Genomic DNA, 24,202 nt, shown 5'->3' on the forward strand with positions numbered 1-24,202 from the left:
ATTCAGTACACACTTTTAGTTTTTGTTGCCCTAGGCTACCTGGCTAAAATGCCTGCTCGCTAGCCTAACTTCCATTCGTGGGCAACGTTAGCTAGTTAACATGAGCCTTCTACATCTAGCTACATATTGAACATCCATTCTATCAGGCCAGGGGCACAACAATGTATGAACTAATGGTTGGATCAGAATCACCGTTATAATCATTGGCCAGTACAGAGAATGAAGTAAAACCACAAGTCCACATCCCCATCCCCCATCCACGGCTAATTAAGGAAAGAGACGATTTCAGCTAGCTGGCTAGCTAGCCACCGGAGGACGACAACACAACGAGATGCAACAATTCCATTTTTTTTTCTGTCAATGACGTATGCTCTTCAATGGGATTTGACACTTTCACAGTTGTGTTCGGCGCAATGTGACAAATACAACTTGATTTGATTTGATACACTGATATTTGAGGAAGTTTGTCTTCCCTGAATACACGCCACTAGAAGGCACCGGTCCGTTTCAGAGAAGCACCCCGCACGCTGTATTATTCAAGGCAAATCTATGTCAATACCTTTAGCCCAAAATAAAAAAATATATATAAAAGTATATATTTATTCTACATTATAAACACAACACATTCATAATATACACTGGATGCATGATAACACACTACGGAACAACAACTTTAGGATCTAGAGTCAGCTTCATGCAAATTTGATCCAGAATCCATGATAAGACATGTGAGTTGACTTCATCCAGGACAGACTCCTCAGCCCTTCCCTTCATTGTCCATGGTTGCCTCCTTCAATCCAGCGAACAGTCGTTGGACACTTCATCTCTTTTACAACATCCTCCAGAAGGATCTGGACACATGGAGGAAATCATTACTGCAGAAACACAACATTGGGATCATATGTTTCTTCCAGCCTATCAGTTATAAAAATCAGTTATAAAAAATAAATCAATAAAATATCACACAGAATAAAAAAAAAAGAGCTGTGCATGTCGTAAACATGGTTAACGGTGTCTGTCTGATCATTCCGATCTGCTGTCATTTAAGGTCCAAAATACGCCCAACGCCATTCTCACCTTCTCACACATGTTGTCTGCAGTGCCAGACAGAAACAACACAGGCACCTCCTTAGGCAGCCCCCTGAGGTCCTCACTCCGCTGGCGATGGGTGTGGGTCTGTCCTGGAGGGTGTAGGGGGGAGGACAGACAGACTAGGCCAGCTACTGCATCCTCTGGTCTAACACTGAGCTGCCTGGCCAGAGCAGAGGCAGCTCGAGCCCCCATAGAACGGCCTAAAGTGGAGGGGACACAGTGAGTAGCCTCCACCATGTCAACATGATGTGTATTCAGCAGTATCTTCATACACTAACCTATAATATTTGGTCTGTCTTGAAATTGACTGCTAAAGAATAACTCATTACTAATGACATCAGTAACCCCTAATACTCAGATAAGTATACCGGTACATATATCCCTGCCTGGTGAAAAACAGGGCCACTGGACCAGAGAAAAAGTAGACCAGGGGTCAGATGAACAGTAGACCAGGGGTCAGATGATAAGTAGACCAGGGGTCAGCGGTACAGTTGACCAGAGGTACAGTTGACCAGGGGTCAGATATACAGTAGACCAGGGGTCAGAGATACAGTAGACCAGGGGTACAGTAGACCAGGGGTCAGAGATACAGTAGACCAGGGGTCAGCGGTACAGTTGACCAGAGGTACAGTTGACCAGAGGTACAGTAGACCAGGGGTCAGAGATACAGTAGACCAGGGGTCAGCGGTACAGTTGACCAGAGGTACAGTAGACCAGGGGTACAGTAGACCAGGGGTCAGAGATACAGTAGACCAGGGGTCAGAGATACAGTAGACCAGGGGTCAGAGATACAGTAGACCAGGGGTACAGTAGGCCAGGGGTCAGAGATACAGTAGACCAGATGTACAGTAGGCCAGGGGTCAGATGTACAGTAGACCAGGGGTCAGAGATACAGTAGACCAGGGGTCAGAGATACAGTAGACCAGGGGTACAGTAGGCCAGGGGTCAGAGATACAGTAGACCAGATGTACAGTAGACCAGGGGTCAGAGATACAGTTGACCAGGGGTCAGAGGTACAGTAGACCAGGGATCAGAGGTACAGTATACCAGGGGTCAGATGTACAGTAGACCAGGGGTCAGAGGTACAGTAGACCAGGGGTCAGAGGTACAGTAGACCAGGGCTCAGAGATACAGTAGAACAGGGGTACAGTAGACCAGGGGTCAGAGGTACAGTAGACCAGGGGTCAGAGGTACAGTAGACCAGGGGTCAGAGATACAGTACACCAGGGGTCAGAGATACAGCAGACCAGGGGTCAGAGATACAGCAGACCAGGGGTCAGAGGTACAGTATACCAGGGGTCAGATGTACAGTAGACCAGGGGTCAGAGATACAGTATACCAGGGGTCAGAGGTACAGCAGACCAGGGGTCAGAGGTACAGCAGACCAGGGGTCAGAGGTACAGTATACCAGGGGTACAGTAGACCAGGGGTCAGAGGTACAGCAGACCAGGGGTCAGAGGTACAGTAAACCAGGAGTACAGTAGACCAGGGGTCAGAGATACAGTAGACCAGGGGTACAGTAGACCAGGGGTCAGAGGTACAGTAGACCAGGGGTCAGATGTACAGTAGACCAGGGGTCAGAGATACAGTATACCAGGGGTCAGAGGTACAGCAGACCAGGGGTCAGAGGTACAGCAGACCAGGGGTCAGAGATTCACTAGAAAAGGGGTCAGAGGTACAGTAGACCAGATCTACAGTAGACCAGGGGTCAGAGATACAGTAGACCAAGGGTCAGAGATACAGTAGACCAGGGGTACAGAGGTACAGTATACCAGGGGTACAGTAGACCAGGGGTCAGAGGTACAGTAGACCAGATGTACAGCAGACCAGGGGTCAGAGATACAGTAAACCAGGAGTACAGTAGACCAGGGGTCAAAGATACAGTAGACCAGGGGTACAGTAGACCAGGGGTCAGAGGTACAGTAGACCAGGGGTCAGATGTACAGTAGACCAGGGCTCAGAGATACAGTAGACCAGGGGTCAGAGGTACAGTAGACCAGGGATCAGAGGTACAGTATACCAGGGGTCAGAGGTACAGTAGACCAGGGGTCAGATGTACAGTAAACCAGGGCTCAGAGGTACAGTAGACCAGGGGTCAGAGGTACAGTAGACCAGGGGTACAGTAGGCCAGGGGTCAGAGATACATTAGACCAGGGGTCAGAGATACATTAGACCAGGGGTCAGATATACAGTAGACCAGAGGTACAGTAGGCCAGGGGTCAGAGATACAGTAGACCAGGGATCAGAGGTACAGTAGACCAGGGGTCAGAGATACAGTAGACCAGGGGTACAGTAGACCAGGGGTCAAAGATTCAGTTGACCAGGGGTCAGAGATACAGTAGACCAGGGGTCAGAGATACAGTAGACCAGGGGTCAGAGATTCAGTAGACCAGGGGTCAGAGGTACAGTATACTAGGGGTCAGAGGTACAGTAGACCTAGAGAACTATGTGCAAACACACATTGAAAAAATATCTTCCAGAATGATGTGGTTAAATTGGTTTATTGTTATGTGACAGCCTCATCACATGGCTCATAACTGGGAAATACATAAGATACATTAGACCAGGGGTCAGAGGTACAGTAGACCAGAGATACAGTAGACCAGGGGTCAGAGATACAGTAGACCAGGGGTACAGTTGACCAGGGATCAGAGGTACAGTAGAACAGGGGTCAGAGATACAGTAGAACAGGGGTACAGTAGGCCAGGGGTCAGAAATTCAGTAGAACAGGGGTACAGTAGGCCAGGGGTCAGAGATACAGTAGAACAGGGGTACAGTAGGCCAGGGGTCAGAGATTCAGTAGACCAGGGATCAGAGGTACAGTAGACCAGGGATCAGAGGTACAGTAGACCTAGAGAACTATGTGCAAACACACATTGAAAAAATATCTTCCAGAATGATGTGGTTAAATTGGTTTATTGTTATGTGACAGCCTCATCACATGGCTCATAACTGGGAAATACATAAGATACATTAGACCAGGGGTCAGAGATACAGTAGACCAGGGGTACAGTTGACCAGGGATCAGAGGTACAGTAGAACTGGGTCAGAGATACAGTAGAACAGGGGTACAGTAGGCCAGGGGTCAGAGATTCAGTAGAACAGGGGTACAGTAGGCCAGGGGTCAGAGATACAGTAGAACAGGGGTACAGTAGGCCAGGGGTCAGAGATTCAGTAGACCAGGGATCAGAGGTACAGTAGACCAGGGATCAGAGGTACAGTAGACCTAGAGAACTATGTGCAAACACACATTGAAAAAATATCTTCCAGAATGATGTGGTTAAATTGGTTTATTGTTATGTGACAGCCTCATCACATGGCTCATAACTGGGAAATACATAAGGCCAATTGAGGTTTCATTTAGGTCAAAAATTGGTTTGCTTACTTACCAACAAAGAATATGTGTCTTATTGTGAATTTCTTAAGATATTTCAAGTGTTCCTGCAAAATAAAACAGACTATTTCCATAAATGGCACACAAACTCTAGTGTTATTCTTAACTATGAAGATGTGCAAAAAATCTGGATTCACAAATAATTCTTACCAAAACAGCATTGTAAGCCTTCACTCTGTAAACCAGGTTTAAACCTTTACACGTGAAGCGAAGACATAGCAGACCATTCGACGCAAGTACATGAGCAAGAGAAACCAAATGCTTTAAGTTCATGTCCCCTCCAGCCCCGTGTGTCAAGATGACAGCAGTCTGCACAGCACTTGCGTTAGCAGGGACGCTCAACACAACTCTGACAGCAACGATTCGTTTTTTCCCAAAAATTATGTTCAAGCTGTCCTGTAAAGTCATTATTGAGTTAGTGAGTCATTCATGCTTGGCCATGTATTCTATCAAATACTTACATAAACTGTATAACTTGTATCAATCGTCAACATAAACAAAAATGTTACCTCTTGAAACGTTCCCATGTCGTCAGTTGTTTTATCTTCTTCGATGAGGTTTAACGGCGGTGGGCATCCAATAAATGTTGCATTACCGCCACCTACTGGACTGAAGTACAACTCTCTTATGCTTTGCTTGAAAAAATAAAGTCAATAACTAAATACCCTACCATCTAACACTACGCTCCCAATAAGTAAATAATAATAATACAAAAGAACACCACCCTACTCCACTTTTTAAACCTATTTAGTCCTCCCTCAGGCCAACAACCTGAAAGGATGGGACACCACCACTCAACACACCCTGTAAGTCTTCTGACGTCAAGTCTCGCACACCCAAATACCTCAATGCAGCTTCCACCAGAACATCTATTGTCTGTGACTTACATTCCATCCCTGCGGTACAGTTGATAACCATTGATATCAACGCTAAGAAGACAATCTTACTGAAGCATGTTTCACTCGTTGTCCCCTCCCTCTGTACTGGTACAGATCTACTACTCACTGGGATCCTCTCAGGCTCCTCCCCCCTTGACCTACCTACCATTACCACTACCCCCTCTACTGAAGCATGTTTCACTCGTTGTCCCCTCCCTCCCCTCCCTCCCTCTGTACTGGTACAGATCTACTACTCACTGGGATCCTCTCAGGCTCCTCCCCCCTTGACCTACCTACCATTACCACTACCCCCTCTACTGAAGCATGTTTCACTCGTTGTCCCCTCCCTCTGTACTGGTACAGATCTACTACTCACTGGGATCCTCTCAGGATCCTTCCCCCTTTGACAGATCCTCCTCTACTTTCTTCTCTGCCTCAACATACGAAACCTTCTGCACTACTTAAGACTCTGGAAACCTCAAACTGCCTCTCTCGCACCGGACACTTCAAATCCCCAGCCCCATGGGCACCCCTATTATTAACACATACCGCTACTTTCCCCAATACTACACATTCCTTTGTCTCATGCCCTTCTGCACACTTCTCACACCCAGGAATCTCCCTCCTACACACTGCTACCCACATGCCCATAAGCTTGACACCTGTAACGTAATGTATTCAGCACTAAAGCTCATACAGGAGAACTTATATTTCCTAAAGTCACTTTGTCGGGCAAAGACTCAACATCAAAACTCAAAAGAACAGACAATGACTCTTCTGTTTCATCATTCTCTCGCCACCCTGTCTGCGTCGCACCAAATGGCGAGCATCACAAACACCAGGAATATTCCCCTTCAGTTGATCAACTTTTACATTTACTGTTACCCCAGTAATCACTCCTTTCAATGGCAGTCTTTTCTTGAGAGAAACCATTCACATTTATTGCCCCCATTTGTTTAACGCCTTCTCCCTCTGACCAGCAGAAACACAAACAAATATCACAAGACCACTTTGTGTTACCGATTCCACAGCACCCAACTCTGTTTTCACCCACCCTGAAACCATAAATGCATCCACCACTTCCTTCTGATTGCGCATGACCGTGAAGAAATGGTGAGAATGGGTAATCGCCATTTGGTTTGTTTATTGTCTTATCTTCTAATGTCATCGAACTTCAACTTCACTGTAAACCTTTCATAAGATGCCCGGCTAGTGTTGATGCCGTCTAGGAGTCGATGCTACCACAATAATCAAAAAATGTATGATTTGGGAGACATGATTTGACTATCATGTTTGTAAACTCAAAGTCTACAGGCTAGTGTATATAATGATTTAAATACACATTATGAATTTGTTTTAGCTCCCTGAGCAATAACCCTCTCAAAAGGTAATTATAGCCATGCGTACAGCAAATCTATAGGGCTATAACACGGAAGTCTAACGTGGAAAATAGTATCATCTTGTTATCGTAAAATCAACAAAAATCTTTGTTTTTTGTCAAAACATGTTTATTTACTGATTAGTGACCATTTAAACATGTAAATAATAGCTTATATTGTGTATAATTCGAACCAGTGATATTTTATAGAACCCAGCCAGTGTTTGTTGTTATCTGTCCCTTTGGCCACTAGGTGGCAGCGTCTGCTCATACAAATTCCAGCCTATGACATTTCTGTAAATAACATAGGTGAAATTTATTTATAAAGACTGTGTTATATATCAGGGTATATTGAGGGTGAATTTTGATGCAGATATATATTTTTGAAGTGTACAGGGATGTTATGTAGATTTACGGATGTGTTATGATATTTAGGTGCTGTACGTTCTAAGCCCAGTGTCTCTGTATATATATGCTATATTCCATTTAGCAGACGCTTTTATTCAAAGTGATTTACAGTGTTGAGGGAATGTTTTTCGAAAAGACAAATTAGGAATTTCAGTAACAGTACTTTTTAGTCAAGTAAATAAAAAAAACTAAATGGTTGAAAAGCTTCAGCACGGACAGCGCAATAAACACTTGCTATGGTGCCTTTTCGCTGCAGGAGGATAACCAGCCACCCAGACAACCTGCCACCCAGACAACCAACCAGCCAGCCTGACAACCAGCCAGACAACCAGGCTCTAGACAACCAGCCAACCAGCTGCAGTAGGGAGTAGAGCGAGAATATATGTGACAGTCACACAGGAACTCGCTGTCATTTTTTTTTTTAACACTCACCATCGGGCTCTTGAGTCATATGTGTGTCTTTAATTAATTTAATCGAACAGTGTCCTTAAAGCATCAGACAAGCTTAGTGCATATGTAGGCGATTATATTCAAACACATATTGTGTGTCTGTCTATATATGGACAAATAAGTTTAAACATTTTGACCATTTTGACCAATTCAAAAGAACAGGATTACTTTTTTTTAGCATGCATATATTTTTTATGAGTTGTCCCAGCAAGAATCGAACCCACAATCCCTGGCATTTCTCTACTACAAATGGAGCCACACAGGACAACATTGTTATTCTGTTAAGCAGTGACTAGTTTCCCACACATAGGAAAACACACATTTCTACTCTCTCTGTGCGTGGTCAGGTAGCGGTGTGTGTTCCCATTGTCCTCTCTCTCTCTCTCTCTCTCTCTCTCAAATTCAAATTCAAATTCAAATTCAAGCTGCTTTATTGGCATGAAAAACATTGTGTCAATATTGCCAAAGCAACAATGTATACAATATACATTGTAATACAATTAAAACAATGACAAACAATAATATAGAATGGCAGTAAATAATAATACAAAATTAAATATAAAAATAGTAACAATAAAATGGTAACAGTCAATAGTCGAATGTAATGTATGGTGTAATGCACCACTACCACCACCACCATCATTAAACTGCTATCATTACCATTACCACCCATACCATTACTATTTGGAATGATAAACAACAATAATAATACTAATAACAATAACAGTAATAACAATAACAGTCATAATAAGTAAGTTACTGCTTACTATGCAGATGTTATTATTCAGTGTCCCTCAGGCTATGGCAGGTAAATACATATTTGGCTGCAAGAGAAGCCATTGCTCCTTCGCCCATGAGTATTTTTAGTTTTTCCTCTGGGTTTAATAAGTTAAAATTTGGAATAAATGTAGTCATTTCTGTGAATAATGAATCTCTTGGTGAGGAATATTTATCACAGTAAAAATAAGTAAGTAAATCTCTCTCTCTCTCTCTCTCTCTCTCTCTCTCTCTCTCTCTCTCTCTCTCTCTCTCTCTCTCTCTCTCTCTCTCTCTCTCTCTCTCTCTCTCTCTCTCTCTCTCTCTCTCTCTCTCTCTCTCTCTCTCTCTGTCCTCAGTCCTCAGTCCTCAGTCCTCAGTCCTCAGTCCTCAGTCCTCAGTCCTCAGTCCTCAGTCCAGGAAAGTCTGTTAGAGCTGTTCAGTGAATTCGTCCTCGGATCCCAGCCGGGATGGATTGTGAACTCAGTCAGTTAGTCTTGAATGAGAGAACAGTGTGTTTCCGCAAGATCACCTCCGGAATGATTGCTTCTCTCTGAGTAAGATAGGTGTCGTCGATAGGTGTTTGGTTTCCAAGGGAATGTGGATAACTTCATCTACCAGTCTGTTAGCAAATACTGTAATTATAGGAATGTCTCACAGATAGTGAGCTGATAGTCCGGACAGGGTGTCACGGGACAACCAAAATGATTCTGAGAATTCAGCACATTTATGTTCACTGAGATAAATCTGAGAGTTCCTCATAAACGGCCACAGTATGTTCCTACTGTACAGAAAACAGATCAACAGTACCTATATTGAAAGTATGATGAAAGTAACATAGAAGCAGGGAGTCAGGAAGCAGGTGCAGTTAGTGAGTTTAATAACAACAAACATGGAACGACACAAAGAGAAGCGTCTGATAAGGAAACAAACAATACTACGTGGAGCCTGATAACAGAAGAGTGCTATATAAAGGGTAGGTAATCAAGGGAGTAATGAAGTCCAGGTGTCTCATGATGAGACGCAGGAGTGCGTAAAGATGGTTGCCAGGTGTGCGTAAAGACGGTTGCCAGGTATGCATAAAGATGGGTTGCCAGTTGTGCATAAGGATGGTTTGTCAGTTGTGCGTAAAGATGGGTTGCCAGGACGGGTGGTTAATAGACCGGTGACGTCGAGCGCTGGAGCACGGCAGCAGGAGTAGGCGTGACAATGAAACACGTAGCCTGTAGGTTCTAAATTATAATATTTTTAATGACATAGAAAAATATCACAGTATGCTTCAAGCTGTACCAACATGTCATGAGTCCTTCAGTTTGATGCATAGATTATAAATTATTGTTGCAGGTGTCCGGTATGCTAGTGAATGCCAGATATCTCAACATCTGGCTGCCAGCCTACATTCAGCGCAAAAACACTCCTTCTGGGAAATAAAAGGATACAATGTTTTGATTAGTTTACGGAGCCTTTGGAAAGTTTTCAGACCCTTTGACTTTTCCCACAATTTGTTAGGTTAACTTCTCTAGGATAGGGGGCAGCATTTTCACGTTTGGATGAAAAGTGTACCCAGAGTAAACTGCCTCCTACTCAGTCCCAGATGCTAATATATGCATATTATTACTAGTATTGGATAGAAAACACTCTGACCTTTCTAAAACGGTTTGAATCATGTCTGTGCCTATAACATAACTTATTTGGCAGACAAAACCCCAAGGACAAATTTTTTTTTTTTGAAGTCACTCTCTTTTCAATGATTTCATTGGGAATCAAGATTTCTAAGGGACCTTCCTGCAGTTCCTATCGCTTCAACTGGATGTCAACAGTCTTTAGAAATTGGTTGAGGTTTTACCTGTGAGAAATGAAGAAGTAGCCATGTTCAGAATGAGGCTCCAGTGAAGTGTACTGTTTGTTAGAGGCGAGTGACCAGAAAGCATGCTGAACATTGTTTTCCTCCGGTATTGAACACAGATCATCCCGTCTTCAATTTTATCGATTATTTACGTTAAAAAATACCTAAAGTTGTATTAGATAGTAGATTGAAATGTTTGGACAAAGCTTACAGGTAACTTTTGAGATATTTTGTAGTCACGTTGTGCAAGTTGGAACCGGTGTTTTTCTGGATCAAACGCGCCAAATGTCCCAAATAAATCAAATGTTTATGGGACATATTGGAGTGCCAACAGAAGAATTATATCTTTATTTCTGTGTTTTGTGTCACGCCTGGAGGGTTGAAATATGATGGTCTGTGATTGTTAGCTGGGGTGCTATCCTCAGATAATATCATTGTTTGCTTCGCCGTAAAGCATTTTTGAAATCTGACACATTGGCTGGATTCACAACAAGTGTAGCTTTAATTTGGTATATTGAATGTGTGATTTCATGAAAGTTGAATTTTTATAGTAATTTATTTGAATTTGGCGCTCTGCATTTTCACTGGATGTTGGCCAGGTGGGACGCTACCATCCCACATGTCCTAGAGAGGTTAAAGCCTTATTCTAAAATTAATTAATTTGTTCCCCCCTCATCAATCTACACACAATACCCTATAATGACAAAGCAAAAACAGGTTTTCAGAAATTATTGCTAGTTTATTCAACATAAAAAATGGAAATATCACATTAACATAAGTATTCAGATCTTTTACTCAGTACTTTGTTGAAGCACCTTTGGCAGCGATTAGAGCCTCGATTAGAGCCTTGGTTATGCAGCTACAAGCTTGGCACACCTGTATTTGAGGAGTTTCTCCCATTCTTCTCTTCAGATCCTCTCAAGCTCTGTTAGGTTGGGAAGGGAGTGTTGCTGCACAGCTATTTTCAGGTCTCCAGAGATGTTTGATCTGGTTCAAGTCAAGGCTCTGGCCTGAACATTCAGAGACTTGCCCTGAAGCCGCTCCAGCGTTGTCTTGGCTGTGTGCTTAGTGGCGTTGTCCTGTTGGATAGTGAGCCTTCGCCCGAGTCTGAGGTCCTGAGCGCTCTGGAGCAAGTTTTCATCAAAGATGTCTCTGTACTTTGCCTCGATCCTGACTAGTCTCCCTGTCCCTGCCACTGAAAAACATGCCCACAGCATGATGTTGCCACCATCATGCTTCACTGTAGGGATGGTGCCAGGTTTCCTCCAGACGTGACGCTTGGCATTCAGGCCAAAGAGTTCAATCTTGGTTTCATCAGACCAGAGAATCTGAGAGTCTGGTCTGATGAGTCTGAATCTGGTCTGAGAGTCTTTAGGTGCCTTTTGGCAAACTCCATGCGGTTGTGTTGTGCCATTTTTTTTTACTGAGGCTTCTGTCTTGCCACTCTACCAAGGCCTGAATGGTGGAACGCTGCAGAGATGGCAGTTCTTCTGGAAGGTTCTCCCATCTGCATAGATGGGAGCTCTATCAGAGTGACCATCGGGTTCTTGGTCAACTCTCTGACCTAGGCTCTTATTGTTGATTGTTCAGTTTGGCCAGGCGGCCAGGTCTAGGAAGAGTCTTGGTGGTTCCAAACTTCTTCCATTAACTTCTTATGGCTGCAGGCGCAGTATTGAGTAGCTTCGATGAAAGGTGCACAGAGGTGCCCATATTAAACGGCCTGCTCCTCAGTCCCGGTTGCTAATATATGCATAGTATTATTCATATCGGATAGAAAACACTCTGAAGTTTCTAAAACTGTTTGAATTATGTATGTGAGTATAACAGAACTCATATGGCAGTCAAAAACCTGAGAAGTTCCACTTCCTGTTTGAATTGTTTCTGAGGTGGCAGATTTTCAACCAAGCTCTCAATGAAATTACAGCCAGATATGGATGAGTTTGTCAACAGTCAACAGAACTTTGTCTGATGACTCTAATGTGAAGGGGGGCCGAAGGAGACAGGAATGAGTAATCACTGCCATTCACCATGTGCCTTCACATGCTGAGGACGTCCGTTCCACCGCTCTTCTGAAGTCAATCTAATTCTCCGGTTGGAACGTTATTCAAGATGTATGTTAACAACATTCTAAAGATTGATTCAGTACATCGTTTGACATGTTTCTACTGACTGTAACGGAACTTTTCGACATTTCGTCACGTTATCGTGGAGGCGCTTTGTGACTTTGGAATTGTTTACCAAAGGCGCTAACCAAAGTAGCTAATTGCACATAAATAACGGACATTATCGAACAAATCAAGCATTTATTGTGGACCTGGGATTCCTAGGACTGCATTCTGATGAAGTTCATCAAAGGTAAAGAAAAATTTATCATGTATTTTCTGGTTTCTGTTGACCCCAACATGGCGGCTAATTTGGCTATTGTTCTGAGCTCCGTCTCAGATTATTGCATGGTTTATTTTTCCATAAAGTTTTTTTGAAACGTGACACAGCGGTTGCATTAAGGAGAGGTATATCTATAATTCCATGTGTATAACTTGTATTATCATCTACATTTATGATGAGTATTTCTGTTGAAACGATGTGGCTATGCAAAATCACTTGATGTTTTTGGAACTAGTGAATGTAACGCGCCAATGTAAACTCTGATTTTTTGTTATAAATATGAACTTTATCAAACAAAACATGCATGTATTGTGTAACATGAAGTCCTATGAGTGTCATCTGATGAAGATAATCAAAGGTTAGTGATTCATTTTATCTCTATTTCTGCTTTTTCTGACTGCTATCTTTCACTGGAAAAATGGCTGTGCTTATTGTGGTTTGATGGTGACCTAACATAATCGTTTGTAGTGCTTTCACTGAAAAGCATATTTGAAATCGGACACTTTGGTGGGATTAACAACAAGAATACCTTTAAAATGATATAAGACACGTGTGTTTGAGGAATTCTAATTATGAGATTTCTTCTGTTTGAATTTGGCGCCCTGCACTTTCTCTGGCTGCTGTCATATCGATCCCGGTAGCGGGATGCCGCCATAATTAAGAATGATGGAGGCCACTGTGTTCTTGGGAACTTTCAATGCTGCAGAAATGTTTTGGTACCCTTCCCCAGATCTGTGCTTTGACACAATCCTGTCTCGGAGCTCTACGGGCAATTCCTTTGACCTCATGACTTGGTTTCTGCTCTGACATGCACTGTCAACTGTGGAGCCTTATACAGTGGATTGCTTGCGAAAGTATTCACCCCCCTTGGCATTTTTCTTATTTTGTTGCCTTACAACCTGGAGTTAAAATTGATTTTTGGGGGGATTTATATCATTTGATTTACACAACATGCCTACCATTTTCAAGATGCAAAATATTTGCTTTATTGTGGAACAAACAGGAAATAAGACAAAAAAACAAAAACTTGAGTGTGCATAGCTATTCAGACCCCCCCCCCCCAAAGTCAATACTTTGTAGAGCCACCTTTTTCAACAATTACAGCTGCAAGTCTCTTGGGATATGTCTCTACAAGCTTGGCACATCTAGCCACTGGAATTGTTGCCCGTTCTTCAAGGCAAAACTGCTCCAGCTCCTTGAAGTTGGATGGGTTCCGCTGGTGTACAGCAATCTTTAAGTCATACCACAGATTCTCAATTGGATTGAGGTCTGGGCTTTGACTAGGCCATTCCAAGACATTTAAATGTTTCCCCTTAACCTGTTTGGGCTGCAGGGGCAGTATTGAGTAGCCGGATAAAAGGTGCCCATTTCAAACGGCCTCGTACTCAATTCTTGCTCGTACAATATGCATATTATTATTACTATTGGATAGAAAACACTCTCTACTTTCTAAAACCGTTTGAATTATATCTGTGAGTAAAACAGAACTCATTTTGCAGCAAACTTCCTGACAGGAAGTGGAAAATCTGAAATCGATGCTCTGTTCTAGGGCCTGCCTATAAATCTCCTTGATATATATCAGTATACATGCACTTCATACGTCTTCCACTAGATGTCGACAGGCAGTGAGAGAAGAAATTGAGTGTATAACTTGATCTGGGGGTCGAATAAATGCTCTTTGTATGACGTGTCACCAGTTTCCTGTTTTCTGGAGAGCGCGTGAAGGGACCTGGTTTTGCCTTCTGTACAGCTGTCGTTATAGACGACTAATATCTCCGGCTTTGATTTTATTTGATACATGTGACAATATCATCGTAAAGTATGTTTTTTCAATATAGTTTTATTAGATTATTGAAATTTTTTCGGGACGTTAGGCGTGTTGCGTTGTCTGCGTTTGTTCACGAAGGAGAGCTTAGCGCCACTTTGCTAGCTTTCCGTGCTAATTGACTGGAGAAAAGGACATTCTAAATCCAAACAACGATTGTTCCCGACAAAGGACCCCTTGTACAACATTCTGATGAAAGATCATCAAAAGTAGGACCCATTTTATGATGTTATTTCATATATCTGTCGAACATGTTGTACTAGTAGTTTGCGGCCAGGTTTTGGGCACGCTCTCGCCATAACGTAAACTGCATATCGTAATGAAGTTATTTTTAGAATTCTAACACGACGATTGCATTAAGAACTAGTGTATCTATCATTTCCTATACAACATGTATTTTTCAGTTATGTTTATGAATAGTTATTTGGTCAGAATATGTGAGTGCCAGAAAAAAATCCGGACGTTGTGGGAAAAAGATGCTACGTTAGCACAATGTATAACCACTGATTTCAGCTCTAAATATGCACATTTTCGAACAAAACATAAGTGTATGTATAACCTGATGTTATAGGACTGTCATCTGATGAAGCTTATCAAGGTTAGTCAAAAATTATATATCTTTTGCTGGTTTGTTACGATCGCTAACTTTTGCTGCTGGTAAATGGCTTGTGTTTCTGGCTATTGTGGTAAGCTAATATAATGCTATATTGTGTTTTCGCTGTAAAACACTTAAGAAATCGGAAATATTGGCTGGATTCACAAGATGCTTGTCTTTCATTTGCTGTACACCATGTATTTTTCAGAAATGTTTTATGGTGAGTATTTAGGTATTTCACGTTGGTGTCTGTAATTACTCTGGCTGCTTCGGTGCAATTTGTGATGGCAGCTGTGATGGTAGCTGCAATGTAAAACTGATTTATACCTCAAATATGCACATTTTTTGAACAAAACATAGATTTATTGTATAACATGTTATAAGACTGTCATCTGATGAAGTTGTTTCTTGGTTAGTTTGGTTGGTTCTTGGTTAGTTAGGTTGGTTTTGTGCATGCTACCTGTGCTGTGAAAAATGTCTGTCCTTTTTTGTATTTGGTGGTGAGCTAACATAAATATACATGGTGTTTTCGCTGTAAAACATTTTAAAAATCGGACATGTTGGCTGGATTCACAAGATGTTTATCTTTCAAATGCTGTATTGGACTTGTTAATGTGTGAAAGTTAAATATTTCTAAAAAATATATTTTGAATTTCGCGCCCTGCACTTGAAGTGGCTGTTGTCATATTGTGCCCGGCTTCGGGCTTGCAGCCAGAAGAAGTTATACCACTCGAGTGTTGCTTTAGCAGTATGCCTAGGGTCATTGTCCTGCTGGAAGGTGAACCTCCGTCCCAAGCTCAAATCTCTTGAAGACTGAAACAGGTTTCCCTCAAGAATTTCCCTGTATTTAGCGCCATCCATCATTCCTTCAATTCTGACCAGTTTCCCAGTCACTGCAGATGAAAAACATCCTCACAACATGATGCTGCCACCACCATGCTTCACTGTGGGATGGTATTCTCGGGGTGATGAGAGGAGTTGAGTTTGTGCCAGACATAGCGTTTTCCTTGATGGCCAAAATGCTCAAGCTCAGAGTACCTTCTTCCGTATGTTTGAGGAGTCTCCCACATACCTTTTGACGAACACCAAACATATTTGCTAAATATTTTCTTTAACTTCTTTGGGCTATCCAGGCTACTCAATACTGCCCCTGCAGCCCAAACAGGTTAAGCAGTGACTTTTTTCTGGCCACTTCCGTAAAGTCCAGCTCTGTGGAGTGTATGGCTTAAAGTGGTCCTATGGACAATTTCCGCTGTGGAGTTTTGCAGCTCATTCAGGGTTATCTGTGGTCTCTTTGTTGCCTCTCTGATTAATACCCTCCTTGCCTGGTTCATGAGTATTGGTGGGCGGCCCTCTCTTGGCAGGTTTGTTGTGGTGCCATATTCTTTCCATTTTTTAATAATGGATTTAATGGTGCTCCGTGGGATGTTCAAAGTTTCTGATATTTTTTTATAACCCAACCCACAACTTTGTCCCTGACCTGTTTGGAGAGCTCCTTGGTCTTCATGGTACCGCTTGCTTGGTAGTGTCCCTTGCTTAGTGGTGTTGCAGACTCTGGGGCCTTTCAGAACAGGTGTATATATACTGAGATCATGTGACAGATCATGTGACACTTAGATTGCACCTAGGTAGACATTATTTAACTAATTATGTGACTTCTGAAGGTAATTGGTTGCACCCTTATCTTAAGGGGGATGAATACTTTTGCAAGGCAGGTGTGCCTTTCCAAATAATGTCCAATCAATTGAATTTACCACATTTTGGACTCCAATCAAGTTGTAGAAACATCTCAAGGATGATCAATGGAAACAGGATGCACCTGAGCTCAATTTCCAGTCTCATAGCAAATGGTCTTAATAATTTTTAAGAAATTAGTACAAATTTCTAAAAAACTCTTTTCGCTTTGTCATTATGAAGTTTGGTGTGTAGATTTATGAAGAAAAATGTATTCAGTCCATTTTAGAATAAGGCTGTAACTTATTAAAATGTATTCAGTCCATTTTAGAATAAGGCTGTAACTTATTAAAATGTATTCAGTCCATTTTAGAATAAGGCTGTAACTTATTAAAATGTGGAAAATGGGTTTGAATACTTTCTGAATGCACGGAATACTCACATATACACAACACAGATTATTTATATCTGTTTGCTGTTGTCGCTGTCACATTTTTATCTTGTAAAGTTTCTGATAAAACATGCTGGCACACATACAAAATCATGGTCTGAATCGGAAGAAGTTCTTTACAGGCAGACAGGCAAGGTTGGCAATTGTATTGGTTACTCCCACTACATCTGTGTTGAAGAATGAAAGTAGAGCGGGAAGCTAATTGGACAAGACACATTTATGCTACGTTCATAACCACGTGGGACGGTGATCATTACCAGTTGTGAAGTCGTAAATACCAGTTGGATGTTTTTGAACTCATTGAGAAACGGCAATTGGCTAAATGGCGAACAAGCTGTGTCAACCATAAACTAAAACGTACAGCTATCATGCCTGTAAACAAATGAGGCCTATTGTGTGTTTTCTCTGTATCTGTATAGGAAACACCCCTAGTCCTTCTTTAAAATATAATTCATATGAACAGTACAAGGTCACTGCAGTTTTGAGTTTTCATCCTCCCCAAGGCCAGGAGTTTTTCCAAGAGTTTTTTAAAACTATGTGACCTGATTAGAATAACTCTGGTCCCATCATAGACCATATTAAACCTTTTTACAACAGATGAATCATGTCATATCGTATAAGGTCAGAAGTTTTACCTGGTTAGCTTACCAGGTCTAGCCACAGCACTCTGGGACCTGTGATGCCAACTCTGCTTCCCTACCCTGCCGTTCGCTACGATAGTTACGGCTCCATACAACAGCCGATGTAATTAGTATGTAGCAGTATTTCACACAAAGTTAGACCGGGTAACAAAGCAGTACAGTGTTATCTGATGTGTACATCAATCAATGTTTATTTCCATGTTTCATTTGCATCAACAAAAAACATTTTCCGTTTTTTTTTTCTTTCAGTCATCTCTAATACCCTACTGTAATATCAACAAGATCAACAGGTGGTAGAATCCATTTAAACAAGACAAACTTTTGCTGCCATTGTTGAGAAAAGAACCAAATGGTTGTCTTGGTCTGGAAACAACAGTTTCGTTGGACCAGCGGTTCCAGTGACATTGAACAGAACCATAATACATCTGGGTCAGTACCATGATTCATTAAACAGGTAGGTAACAACGTCGACAGAAAAACAAAAACCTAAGCTAGAGTTGTTGTACAGTTGATAATAAATCCCAAAACATACTAAAAAACACCCTGTTTGTCAGTCAGTAGAATCTGTTTATTTTTTATTTTTCTCAGCCATTGAAGTTAACTGCACTGTTACTAGCTCAAACACAAATCTAATGGACATTAAAGTAAATACTGAGATATAATCTATAGACTATATTTCTATGACCACCACACTCAGTTATGGACAATGTCCTTCACATTAGCCTGTAAAGCCACCAAATACTGTAGTAGCAGGCTTTAGAATCCAACGCTGTGTGATATGAGCTCTGGGACTGACTGGCTCTCAGCACAGTAGGTTGTCTTTCCTTCAGGAATATCTCACTAGCCTGAGAAGAAGCAGAGTCAAATTAATAGCGATAGTGCACGTTTTAACCTGTTTGTGTGTGTGTGTGTTCACACTGTGTATGTGTGTGTGTGTGTGTGTGTGTGTGTGTGTGTGTGTGTGTGTGTGTGTGTGTGTGTGTGTGTGTGTGTGTGTGTGTGTGAGCTATATTGTTGTTGTTGTGTAACATATTGGGAGAATGGTGACTGTATGGTCATGGTTACAATCCTTCTGTGGTTCAAGGCAGGGTGGACATAGTTGGACATAGGTGGACATTGGTGGACATTGGTGGACATTTGAGCATCGGTGAGGGAGGGTGAGAGATTATTGTGGTCATAACAATCATTTCGACGTGTGTATTATTTGAAAATACAAACATAACACTTAGAAACTGAAAAAAAAAGACAATGGTGTTGTCATGTCACCTTTTGATTTGTCAGTGTTACGTGTACATTTATTGACCTGTACAACAACAACAATAACAATAACAGTAACACAATATCATAGAACAATCTTTAGGAGAGAAGAGGCTACCACTAAAGGGTAAGATGGGTTACATTTAAGGTCATCAAGATAAAAAATACAAGTTAAACAAAGAATATAAATATATTTGCTTCAAATTCATATAAGTCTGAATTCCTTATATGTGACATAGAAGGCCTGTATACTATCGGTGCCAATGACGACCGACACTGCAAGGCTGACGACGGTAGGCTACTACTAGACTGGATCCAGCAGGCAAACGCACCAAACGAAGGATACCTCTGCTCTGGATTGGAGTTAGTGTTTAAATGGACCAGACTATACCTCAAGTCTTCTAGCTAGGTCTACTCTTATTAAAAGAAAAATAGTTCCAGTCCGGAGACGCTCCCAGCCATCCACAATAACATGTTTGTGATACACTCTTCCATTCGTGGGCTTCATTCATGTTGAATTGCTTTCGGGCAGAAGAAAGAGTAAGAGTTTTTTTGTCTTTACATGGGCGGTGTGTGAGTCACACACTGACTTTAAACAAACTCATACACGATACGACGAAGACAGGCAGAAGATTTCCCAGTGAAGAACCATATAAAACACCAACAAAACAAAACAGAAAAAAAAGAAGAATATCAGAATTCTGTCAAAAGAACCAGAAACTCAGTTGACAACGAAAGACGACCTATCAACATACCGAAAGGTTAGTCTCACCCAATCTCATCTACAGCAAACATCCTCATTACCACATAGACTAACTCTTTGCTAGTTTAAAGTAAAGGGCTTGGCCAGTATCGATTGTATGGCACGTGAATAATCATTTTTTATAAATATAAACACACTCAATAACAGGCTACTATCACCACGGCCCCTCAGCCAACACAACTTATTACCATTCACACTTTACACATCTATTCTCTGTGTTCATTCATTTCCATCATGTGGCTGAAATGTTTTAGCTAACAGGTAAAGTACTGTAAGTAGCAACGCCCAACGGAATGAAATGAGTGTTGGTGAAGTATAGTTGTTCAGAATGTGTGGAGTGATACGTGTTGAAAGACTTAATGAGAGTTATAAAGAAGGCAACAAAAAAACATTTGGCTTTATAGCAATACAGGCATACATTTTCATTTTTATATATATTTTATATATATATATTTTTCATATTTCAAAAAATATTTCCCCCCCAAAAAATCACACTTTCTTTTGTTGGCTTATATTATTAAATACACATTATATTTAGTATTTCTTAAAGTAGCATGCTGCTTTTTGATATGGCAGTTGTATGTTATCAGTAGTCATCCATTTTGTTTAATGCAGCCTTGTTGGTTTCATAACGTTAGAGTATCTACACAGCAAGATCTGGGTAACCCACGCACACACACTGATGGACTGTCATCATCCACTTCCTGGGTTCCCCCGTCTTACCAACTTACTTCCTGGTCTGTGTCCATCTCAGTGACCGCCCTCTGTCCAAGTCGTGTGACAATGATGTACAGACGTCCTGCAGAGAGGCCCATAAACACAAAGTAATTTCTCGCTCTCGCTCTCGCTCTCGCTCTCTCTATCTCTTTCTCTCTCTCTCAACTGTAGAGTGATGGTCCATGTCCCAGCAAAGCATCGGCAGTCGTGACCCGCTGTCCTACTTTAAAGTTGATACCATTTCTTGTCCTTGTGTTTCAGCATTACCTGTAGAGGACAGATAGAACAAAGACAGAGACACAGGGGAAGGATAACTTTACAACATACCCCTCTTAATTTCCCCATGTTTCTCCATCACACATTCACTAGCTGGCTGGCTGAGCCGTACCTGGTGGGCGTGTGTGGAGAACGTCTCTGCGCTTTTCAACATGAGGGTGGTGCGTTCCTCCAGCTCTCCCAGTCTCTCTCCTCTCTGCTCCAAGGCGATGCGGGCTCGGGCCAGGTCCCCCACCACCCCGCCGGCTGCAGCCCTCACGTTCTCCAATCGCATTGGACCAGGGATGTGCTGGGCCAGGCTCCGAGAGGCCTTACCTGCTGCTGCCTCCCCAACTACAGAGGAGAGGAGGGGGATAGAAGAGAAGAGAAAGAGAAAGCGAAAGAGAAAGAGATACCCGCTAATTATCCAAATCCATAAAAGAGCTGTTAAATTCTACAACTCCCTAAAAGGAAGCGATTCCTAAACCTTTCATAACAAAGCCATCACCTACAGAGAGATGAACCTGGAGAAGAGTCCCCTAAGCAAGTTGGTCCTGGGGCTCTGTTCACAAACACAAACAGACCCAACAGAGAACCATGACAAAAACACAATTAGACCCAACTAAATCATGAGAAAAAAAAAGATAATTACTTGACACATTGGAAAGAATTAACAAAAAAACAGAGCAAACTAGAATGCTATTTTGCCCTAAACAGAGAGTACACAGTGGCAGAATACCTGACCACTGTGACTGACCCAAACTTAAGGAAAGCTTTGACTATGTACAGACTCAGTGAGCATAGCCTTGCTATTGTGAAAGGCTCTCATGGGCAGACATGGCTCTCAAGAGAAGACAGGCTATGTGCTCACTGCCTACAAAATGAGGTGGAAACTGAGCTGCACTTCCTAACCTCCTAACAAATGTATGACTATATTCAAGACACATATTTCCCTCAGATTACACAGATCCACAAAGAATTAGAAAACAAATCCAATTTTGATAAACTCCCATATCTATTGGGTGAAATACCACAGTGTGCCATCACAGCAGCACAATTTATGACCTGTTGCCAGAAGAAAAAGGCAACCAGTGAAAAACAAACACCATTGGAAATACAACCCATATTTATGCTTATTTATTTTCCCTTTTGTACTTCTACTATTTGCACATCGTTACAACACTGTATATAGACATATTATAAACTGGGTGGTTTGAGCCCTGAATGCTGATTGGCTAAAAGGAGTGGTATATCAGACATCATACCACAGGTATGACAAAACATGTATTTTTCCTGTTCTAATTACATCTGTAACCAGTTTATAATAGCAATAAGGTACCTTGGGGGTTTGTGGTATATGGCCAATATACCACGACAAAGGGCTGTATCCAGGCACACCGTGTTGTGTCGTGAGTAAGAAAAGCTCTTAGTCGTGGTATATTGGCCATATACCACAGCTCCTCGTGCTGTATTGCTTAAATTTGACATTCTCACAAACTGTCTCACAGACAGACAGACAGACAGACAGACAGACAGACAGACAGACAGACAGACAGACAGACAGACAGACAGACAGACAGACAGACATATTGAACCAAAATAAACACATAGTAACACAATCATACCAAAATAAGTCAACATCCGCACTGAGCTAAAGGATAGAGCTTCCGCTTTCAAGGTGCAGGACTCTAGCCCAGACGGTTATAAGAAATGCTGCTATGCCCTCCGACGAACCATCAAAAAGGGAAAGCGTCAATACAGGACTAAGATTGAATCGTACTACAACGGCTCAAAAGCTCGTCGGATGTGGCAGGGCTTGCAAACTATTACAGACTACAAAGGGAAGCACAGCCGCGAGCTGCCCAGTGACACGAGCCTACCAGATGAGCTAAATAACTTCTATGCTCGCTTCGAGGTAAGCAACACTGAAGCATGCATGAGAGCACCAGCTGTTCCAGACGACTGTGTGATCACGCTCTCCGTAGCCGATGTGAGTAAGACCTTTAAACAGGTCAACATTCACAAGGCCAGACGGACAGACGGATTACCAGGACGTGTACTCCGAGCATGCGCTGACCAACTGGAAAGTGTCTTCACTGACATTTTCAACCTCTCCCCGACTGAGTCTGTATTAGCAACATGTCTCTCACCAATTGTATCTCACCAATTGTATCTCACCAATTGTCTCTCACCAATTGTATCTCACCAATTGTCTCTCACCAATTGTCTCTCACAAATTGTCTCTCACCAATTGTATCTCACCAATTGTCTCTCACCAATTGTCTCTCACCAATTGTCTCTCACAAATTGTCTCTCACCAATTGTCTCTCACAAATTGTATCTCACCAATTGTCTCTCACAAATTGTCTCTCACAAATTGTCTCTCACAAATTGTCTCTCACAAATTGTCTCTCACCAATTGTATCTCACCAATTGTCTCTCACCAATTGTCTCTCACAAATTGTCTCTCACAAATTGTATCTCACCAATTGTATCTCACCAATTGTATCTCACCAATTGTCTCTCACAAATTGTCTCTCACAAACTGTCTCTCACAAACTGTCTCTCACAAACTGTCTCACAAACTGTCTCTCACAAACACAAACAACACGCACTAAAACACACAACATCTAGAATGTGACCTACACAGCTCTTCTCTGTCGAAGGTCTGGGTATTGCCCCCGAAGAAGCCCTTGAGGAATCCTTTGTTCTGGGCCTCTGGTGTTTCTATAGGAGTGAACAGCTCACCCAGCATGTCCTGAAACAACACACCACATATATTAACAAACAAACAAACAAACAAACAAACAAACAAACAGACAGACAGACAGACAGACAGACAGACAGACAGACAGACAGACAGACAGACAGACAGACAGACAGACAGACAGACAGACAGACAGCAGTAACAATGTCATATTGAATCATCAGTTAGTGAGCTGATAACAGCATTGAACCAAGAACTGTATTACAGTCATACCAATATAAACACATAGTAACACAGTCATACCAAAATACACAGATGGTAACAGCAAATTTCACACAATATAATTTGTTGGCATGAATGGATGGCAAGTTGGTTAAAATAGTTGATAAAATAGGTTTAACATATTGTAGGTGAGGGAAAAGTCAACGACGGTGAGCCAATTTGAAAAGGAAGCTGAGAAGCATAACAGTGTTGGTGGTTTACTGTGCCAGCAGATGGCAGTGTGGTTATGCAGCATGTTCAGTCACGTTGCCGCTGATAGAGAGGCTGTATGTCTGGAGCTGGAGCACACACACACACACCACACACACACACACACACACACACACACACACCACACACACACACACACACACACACACACACACACACACACACACACACACACCACACACACACACACACACACACACACACACACACACACACACACACACACACACACCACACA

General features: G+C 42.0%; 2 protein-coding genes across 3 annotated transcripts in view; both read right to left on the reverse strand.

Annotated features, from left to right (window-relative positions):
• Window positions 1-660: 660 nt before the first annotated feature.
• Window positions 661-5,038, reverse strand: LOC120058007 (testis-expressed protein 30-like). 2 transcript variants are annotated; one of them, XM_039006492.1, is made up of 5 exons: window positions 4,996-5,038; window positions 4,637-4,882; window positions 4,482-4,533; window positions 1,078-1,292; window positions 661-851 (listed from the first exon to the last, which is right to left on the reverse strand). In XM_039006492.1, exons 1-5 carry the CDS (start codon window positions 5,011-5,013, stop codon window positions 771-773), a joined length of 612 nt encoding a protein of 203 aa, XP_038862420.1. In that variant the 5' UTR covers window positions 5,014-5,038; the 3' UTR covers window positions 661-770. The 2 variants fall into 2 exon arrangements, with proteins under 2 accessions (XP_038862420.1, XP_038862421.1); XM_039006493.1 differs by having other exon boundaries at window positions 736-875.
• A 15,697-nt stretch (window positions 5,039-20,735) lies between these two features.
• The window catches only part of LOC120058147 (syntaxin-binding protein 5-like), a 129,686-nt gene continuing 126,219 nt past the window's right edge, over window positions 20,736-24,202 (reverse strand). Inside the window, exons 49-51 of the mRNA XM_039006614.1 lie at window positions 23,412-23,523; window positions 20,899-21,119; window positions 20,736-20,777 (exon numbers count right to left, since the gene is read on the reverse strand). Of these exons, the coding sequence (XP_038862542.1) occupies window positions 20,736-20,777; window positions 20,899-21,119; window positions 23,412-23,523 (375 nt within the window). The remainder of the gene's footprint in view (window positions 20,778-20,898; window positions 21,120-23,411; window positions 23,524-24,202) is intronic.

The sequence above is a fragment of the Salvelinus namaycush genome, chromosome 13 (assembly GCF_016432855.1).
Source record: "Salvelinus namaycush isolate Seneca chromosome 13, SaNama_1.0, whole genome shotgun sequence".
NCBI classification, from domain to species: Eukaryota; Metazoa; Chordata; class Actinopteri; order Salmoniformes; family Salmonidae; genus Salvelinus; species Salvelinus namaycush.